At 38.1% G+C, this 8309-nt stretch overlaps 1 protein-coding gene across 1 annotated transcript; it reads right to left on the bottom strand.

The window, feature by feature from the left end:
• Positions 1 to 5947: 5947 nt before the first annotated feature.
• Positions 5948 to 7588, bottom strand: LOC129379618 (magnetosome-associated protein MamJ-like). The gene has a single exon (XM_055060430.1). It carries the CDS (start codon positions 7586 to 7588, stop codon positions 5978 to 5980), a length of 1611 nt encoding a protein of 536 aa, XP_054916405.1. The 3' UTR covers positions 5948 to 5977.
• Positions 7589 to 8309: the final 721 nt, after the last annotated feature.

Genomic DNA, 8309 nt, shown 5'->3' with positions numbered 1-8309 from the left:
AGCAGATTTAAAGTCAAAGAACTCATCCTTTGACCTGTCGCTCTTAAAGGACACAGCTGGGTTCTGGTTCTGGTTCTGGTTTGAGTCTCTGATGGATCCTGACAGAAACATGATGATTAAAACTTAATCAGCAAAGAGGAGCAGCAGCAGCTTCATCACCCACGTCTGTTCTGGCCTGATATAGTGAACGCTGTGTGAAAAGGGCTGTGGACAGTTAGAGATGGTGACCTCACCTCTGACCTTTGCTCTGGCTCTCATCTTCCCCACACAGAGTGGTTTTAGAGGGAGGGACTCCCTCCTCTCTGTCCTCACACTGATCCATGCTGCTGAATCCACATCAGCTCACACACACTTTCTACCTTCACCTGCAGAGGAAACACATCATTCATCTGCACATCAACTCTGATCATCCTTTACATCATTAGTGCTGGAAAAAGATCAGCTGCTCCTCCTGATTGGCTCTTCTTCTCTGCTTCATATCAGTGTCAGGTGAATGCAGTCAGACAGCAGAGAGGCAGAGGAAGCTGCCATCAGCTGCTGCACTTCTACTATCAGTCCACTAGATGGAGACATGGAGCAACATTTACATTCACTGATTCAACCTGAACAGGAAGTATTTTAATTAGTTAATTATTAAACTCTACAAGTGGATTATCTGCTCCATCAAAGTTCAACTATTTAATAATCTGACTGAATTAAACACATATTAAGAACAATATTTTATTTTGAAACTTATTTGTTTAACTTTAATGGTGAAGACTAGAATCTGACTCCAAGAAAAAAAAAAACACAAAACAATTTGTTCATAGAAGAACATTCAGCTCTTCATCAAGAGCTGTTGGATTCCAGTTTATCAGTAATCTAATAATCCCTTAGATTAACCTTCAAACTGCAGAGATTAAACTTTGAGTTCTAGTCACTGGTTTTCTGTTCTCTAAACATCAGAGAGAAAAATAAGAAACAGTAAAATTCCTGAAGTCAAAGTTCAAGTAAAAATCAAATAAAACTTACAGTTTGTTCAAATGATCCAAACAGCTGAATGAGAATTTATGAACAACAATAAGAGACCCAACAGAACTGCAGTAGAACCAAACTGGTACCACATCTGAACAGGTGAGTTTAAACTGAAAGTTTTAAGAGGAGAAATGAACCCAAACTAGTTTAACTGGTCAGACTGGGAGTCAGAGGAAAGTTTACCTGCTGACGACTGAAGACATGAATTCTTCTCAAAACTCCCAATTTGAACAGAAGACTTTGCTCCTCTTACTTTTCTGATCCAGGTTCTGTTCAGCTCTAATGGAACCAGAACCTGTTTAAACTTGGAACCAACTGGATTCTTCAATGGTGGGAAATTTATCTCCCCCTGGTGGTGAAACTACAACCTGCATGATGTCTGATTATTAAACCCAGAACCAGCATTTTGAAATGATCCAAACATGTCAGTGATGGTAAAAACAGATCAGAACCAGAACCAGTTCTAATGTTTCAATGATCAGGATGTGAATAAAAGATCATCTGTTCCTCTGCAGCTTTTGAAATGAGCTCAATGCAACAGCAGTAAACATGATATTCAATCATAATTTATTGAAATGAATCAGAACCAAAGTTCTGAAGCACTGAGAGAAAAACTAAGTCCATCCTTTCTGCTTCAACAGCAGGTCAAAGGTCATCAGCTTCAAGAAGCTGCTGGTCAGATGGAAATCTAACTATTTTTATCCCTTTGACACTAAATAACTAAAAGTTTATGGTTTAATGCAATTATGGCATCAAAAAATAATCAAAACAAAAATAAGAAACAAGAATCTATTAAAAATATAAACTAACAGAAAATAATGTGAAAACTGAAACAAAGGAACAAACTCAACTGTATCCTTAATATCACCACACGACTGCTGCTGGACCCACAGAAAAGAACCGCCTAGCAACCGCTCAGCCAATAGGATCCAAGCGTTACATTAGATTCTATAACTCTTGGATTATAGACGTGTTATAGACGGGCTGAAAGAAAACCCATTGTTTCCTTCTAGTGAGTGTGTCTGTGTGCTGATGAATCTGTCTAGATAGAGAGATTCTGTCTATTCTAACAATACAGGAACAATCTAGATAGATAAATGTTAGAAAAGCTGATAAAAATCAACATCCATCTTTTGATAGAATCCTGTGACTCTTTAAAGTGTAACTAACCTCTGAAATCTAAACCAACCCATTGCAAATATTCTGTTCCAAGATGGATCAGAAAATGATTCGCAGGAAGGCAGAGAGTTTTGCAAGGGGAGATTTGATCCAAGGAGAGAAAAGTTTTGAGCGTAAGAAAAAAGATTTGAGGAAAAAACAGTAAATATTTGAAAGAGAGCAGAAGTTTTGAGTTCAAGCATTAAAAGTTTTGAGAGGAAAGACACGACTTCCTGCTTTCAAACTGAATATTCCCTCATAGACTGGAACAGAATGTCCCTGAGTCATAACCTAGACATTCAGACTGGACGAACCGGTCGCTGTTTTAGTTTTTATTTCCTTGTTTCTTCTTTTCTCCTCAGCTGTCATGTCTGGTGAACAGCCAGTAGGTGGCGCTAGAGTCAGGAGGAAAGCCTGGAGAAAAGGCTGATCCTCCCTGATCTGTTTCCAAGCAGTCAGAGTGTAGAAGTTGAGATCTGGAGAAGTTTCCTCCTGTTGCTGCAGCAGCAGAGATGTTCTGCTTCATGGACTAAATCAGGTTGGAAAGAGGAGAGATCTTTACTGAGCTGCTGGATAAAAGCTTCTGAAACATTTCAACTCTTTCTGGAAACTAATGAGACAGAAAAACAATGGATGTTTTTACCATCCAGACCTTTAGAACCAGTTCAGCTCAATAATTCAGTTGTATCTGTGGAAGATGAACAGATTTGATGTGAATGATGAAATTCTTCATTTCTATCTGATGTTCCAGCAGATCTGTAGAAAATGGAGCTGCAGCTCTCAGATATTTCAGCCATGACTGCAGCTGCTGGATTCAGGATGCTGCTTCTTCTTCTTGGGCTCATTGTAAATGTGTGCAGCGCCAACTGGTTTACAAAAAAACAGTCATTTATTTATTTGTAACTATTACAGGTACAAGATTCAATTAAAGATGCACTTGCTGCAGAGGTGGACCTGGTAGTGATCAGGACGACGTCTGTCAAGTATCTGAGGAAACGCCTGTGAAAGAACATGAACAGGAATCATCTGTAGTTCATACTGACCATAATCTTTCTCCAACTGAACCAATTTCATAAAACAGTGCAGTGAAAATGTATTCACTCCTTCTAGATTTCTTCTCGTTTTTGCATTTTTGTCACACCTCAATGTTCCAGAATATCTAATGAAATATAAATGCAAGATTACTAGAAATAATCCCAAAATTAAGGCATTTCTTGGTCAGAACTTGTCTGACAGCATGAAGTAGGCTCACAGTTTGCAAAAAGCAACATGAAAACAGACCAGAAACAAAGTTCAGTTCCTGCAACAATGGAGGTCGGAGCATCAAGAAGAGCGAATGATGTCCATGAAAAACCTGAAAAAAACTCCAGACGACCTCGGCTTCACCTTGGAACCTGGAAAGAGTCTCAGGTGGAAATGTTTACGCCGCGGTGTTCCTGCATGGAGGAGAGATGGAAGAATGTGCAGAAACATCTGGGAAGAGTCCCTGAGAGAACGATGTGAAGTTAAAGGAAAACAGACTAAAAAACTGAACTAGGCTGTAGGAAAGCTGCCGATTGCAATTCTAGAGGACCAGAAATAAGAACCAGTCCTACAGGATTCACAGCATAAAGTCTTTACTCTGGGTTTCTAACTACACATCCCTGAATCCTCCACTCTTCCTGCTTGGGTCTCTGCTCATCACAGTGATTTAAATCTGTAAATACAACCACCTGATTAACCCTTACAGCTTATGAAGCAGGTGCAGGAAATGTAATGTACTGAAGTTCTGAATGATAGTTTGAAACTCATGGTTGAACTTTTTAAAGACTGCAACAAGTGGAACCACCAGCATGGTGTCAGAAACGTCCATCTAACACAGATTGATGTGTTTTATTTAAGAGTTAGATTTGAGTAAAGTGGGTTGTTTATCAATAAGGAACAACTAAACAGGAAGAAGTATAAAAAACCTAACAAGTAATCAATAACAAGTTTAAAAAAACCTAATTAATCAATAACTTGTATAATAACCTAACTAATCAATAACTTGTATGAAAATCTAACTAATCAATAAGAAGTAAAAAAAACCTAACAATCAATAAGTATAAAAAAACCTAACTAATCAATAACAAGTAAAAAAACCTAACTAATCAATAACAAGTAAAAAAACCTAACTAATCAATAACAAGTAAAAAAACATAACTAATCAATAACCTGTATAAAAAACCTAACTAATCAATAACTTGTGTAAAAACCTAACTAATCAATAACAGGTTTAAACAACCTAACTAATCAATAACAAGTAAAAAACCTAACTAATCAATAACTTGTATAAAAACCTAACTAATCAATAACAAGTTTAAAGAACCTAACTAATCAATAACACATAAAAAACCTAACTAATCAATAACTTGTATAATAACCTAACTAATCAATAACTTGTATAATAACCTAACTAATCAATAACTTGTATAACAACCTAACTAATCAATAACTTGTATAATAACCTAACTAATCAATAACTTGTATAATAACCTAACTAATCAATAACTTGTATAACAACCTAACTAATCAATAACTTGTATAATAACCTAACTAATCAATAACTTGTTTAATAACCTAACTAATCAATAACTTGTATAATAACCTAACTAATCAATAACAAGTAAAAAAACCTAACTAATCAATAACAAGTAAAAAAACATAACTAATCAATAACCTGTATAACAACCTAACTAATCAATAACTTGTATAATAACCTAACTAATCAATAACTTGTATAATAACCTAACTAATCAATAACTTGTATAAAAACCTAACTAATCAATAACTTGTATAATAACCTAACTAATCAATAACTTGTATAACAACCTAACTAATCAATAACTTGTATAACAACCTAACTAATCAATAACTTGTATAATAACCTAACTAATCAATAACTTGTATAAAAACCTAACTAATCAATAACTTGTATAATAACCTAACTAATCAATAACTTGTATAACAACCTAACTAATCAATAACTTGTATAATAACCTAACTAATCAATAACATGTATAACAACCTAACTAATCAATAACTTGTATAATAACCTAACTAATCAATAACTTGTATAATAACCTAACTAATCAATAACTTGTATAAAGACCTAACTAATCAATAACTTGTATAACAACCTAACTAATCAATAACTTGTATAAAAACCTAACTAATCAATAACTTGTATAATAACCTAACTAATCAATAACTTGTATAATAACCTAACTAATCAATAACTTGTATTAACCACCTAACTAATCAATAACTTGTATAAAAACCTAACTAATCAATAACTTGTATAACAACCTAACTAATCAATAACTTGTATAAAAACCTAACTAATCAATAACTTGTATAATAACCTAACTAATCAATAACTTGTATAAAAACCTAACTAATCAATAACTTGTATAACAACCTAACTAATCAATAACTTGTATAATAACCTAACTAATCAATAACTTGTATAACAACCTAACTAATCAATAACTTGTATAATAACCTAACTAATCAGTAACTTGTATAAAAACCTAACTAATCAATAACTTGTATAACAACCTAACTAATCAATAACTTGTATAACAACCTAACTAATCAATAACTTGTATTATAACCTAACTAATCAATAACTTGTATAATAACCTAACTAATCAATAACTTGTATTAACCACCTAACTAATCAATAACTTGTATAATAACCTAACTAATCAATAACTTGTTTAATAACCTAACTAATCAATAACTTGTATAACAACCTAACTAATCAATAACTTGTATAAACCACCTATCTCCCAAACATATTCAAAATGACCTTCTTCATGGCGCTGAATGTTTTCCACCGAGGCTCAAGTCTCGTCTCCAGGATCATCAGGACGTTGCTCTCCATTATTGGGGTTCCTGCCTCCAGGAGAAACAGGATGTTGTCCACCTTGCTGCATTCCTTCATCAGGTCCTGGACGATGTTCTTGGCCCGCCGCCTGATCTGATCCGGCCTCATTTTCAGAACTTTGGCTTTGTTCTCGGCCCACAGTTTCTCTGTCAGCCGTTCACAGACGTCACTATAATATTCGGCGGTGTTGGATCTCTGAACCGACATGTCCACCATCCTCTGGATCACGTCTCCAACCAGGCTTCTGACGGCTGCTTTCATCTCTTCATGGTCTTCCTCCATTTCCTTGATGGACTCAGTTTCTGACTGTAGAACCGCCAGTCCAGGTGGATCTGACCCCTGGTCCTCTTGTTCCTCTTCGTCACTGACATGGGAATCTTCATTGTCCAGCTCTGACGAATCCAACACCTGACGGTTGGATTCATCAGATGTGGATTCATCAGAGCTGGACTCCGGCTCTGAATCGCTGTCCAGCAGATCCTCAGTCAACAGGAACACTGGACGAAGGGAAGCCGCCCCGGATTGGATGTTATCCGGTTTTGGCTTCCCTTCTTTGTCCAGTGACTCTTCTGTTGACTGAGTCTCTGGCTCCGAGTTCTCCATGTCAGTGACGTCCTTAGGAACAAAAGGCTCCAGGGGTGAGATCTCCACCTCAGGTTCCTCTTCCATTAGCTCTGGGGTTGCCTGGACGTCCAGAGGAACAAATGGTTCTACAATCTCAGGTTCCTCTTGGACGTCCAGAGGAACAAATGGTTCTACAATCTCAGGTTCCTCTTGGACGTCCAGAGGAACAAATGGTTCTACAATCTCAGGTTCCTCTTGGACGTCCAGAGGAACAAATGGTTCTACAATCTCAGGTTCCTCTTGGACGTCCAGAGGAACAAATGGTTCTACAATCTCAGGTTCCTCTTGGACGTCCAGAGGAACAAATGGTTCTACAATCTCAGGTTCCTCTTGGACGTCCAGAGGAAAAAATGCTTCCACAATCTCAGGTTCCTCTTGGACGTCCAGAGGAACAAATGGTTCTACAATCTCAGGTTCCTCTTGGACGTCCAGAGGAACAAATGGTTCTACAATCTCAGGTTCCTCTTGGACGTCCAGAGGAACAAATGCCTTCACAGCCTCAAGTTCCTCTTCCTGAAGCTCTGGAGTTTCCGGGACGTCCAGAGGATCGACGTCTACCATGACCAGAGTTTTGATGTCTGTGGCCGGCTGATAATCTTCTTCTGATAATCCCTCAGTGTCAGAATCGCTGTCTGCTGGAAGATCTGCTGACACGTCATCGTCTTCCTCCTGGATGTCCTCCTGGTCGTGACTCACAGATGTTTCTGATTCTTCAATAATAATCAATGGAGCCACCTTCGCTGAATGTTTGCCAATTAGAGTTCTAAAAAATCTCTTAATTGTTCCTGCCAGACCTTTAGATTTTTTCTTGGGCTCGCAGGTTTTGATGTCAGCTGATCCATCGAAAAAGTCCTGCATGATGAGGACGGTTTCATCAACCATGTGGCTGATGACGGACCTGCTCGCCGCCTTCTGATCATGTTCTGAATCTGAGCTGTTTACTTTCAGCAGATGTTGTACGATCAGACGGTTCAAGTTCTGCGTGTGTTCATTGTTCAGGTCTTTGTCGATGTCCAGAACTTTTGCAAACGTCTGAGGAACCGTGTTCCCCGGCCGCCTTCAGGTCCTTCATGGTCCGTCTCTCTTTGGGGGCACCAAGCAGAACGTTGGCCGTCAGCAGCTCCAAGATGGTACCAAAGGTGTCCTGTAGAGCAGAGGTGGTGCTGGGTTCTGGGTTCCCGTTTGCCAGTCCCTTCCTCTCCTTGGGGGTGAGGTTTCTGATGAACGGGTCGACCGCAGGCATCAGGGCTTCCATGGTGATGTTCTGTGTCTCGGATGCTGAACTCTGACTAGTTGGCATCATGATTCGTTGGGCTGAAGATGAGATTCGGGTTTTGTGCAATGATAGAGAGACTGGCTCTGCGAGGAAAAAGTGCAAAATGACGTTTAGGGGAAAAGAACGAACAAATAAAGACGATGATGTCATAGGCATCAAACCCGCCCACACAGCAGCGTTATAGCCTCACGTCAGCGTCTGACATCACAGGAGCATGTCAGACGATCGCCTCTCTTCCCTGCATCTCCCGCAGCTTTATTGTTACTATTAATGTTATTATTATTATTATTATTATTATTATTATTATTATTATTATTATTATTATTA

The sequence above is a fragment of the Poeciliopsis prolifica genome, unplaced genomic scaffold (assembly GCF_027474105.1).
Source record: "Poeciliopsis prolifica strain line A6 unplaced genomic scaffold, Auburn_PproV2 SCAFFOLD059, whole genome shotgun sequence".
NCBI lineage: Eukaryota > Metazoa > Chordata > Actinopteri > Cyprinodontiformes > Poeciliidae > Poeciliopsis > Poeciliopsis prolifica.
This window is presented reverse-complemented; position numbering and strand designations above follow the sequence as displayed.

Bases quoted from the DNA above. Each gene is read 5' to 3' on its own strand.
- LOC129379618 (XM_055060430.1), bottom strand. From the start codon at position 7,588: ATGGTTGATGAAACCGTCCTCATCATGCAGGACTTTTTCGATGGATCA.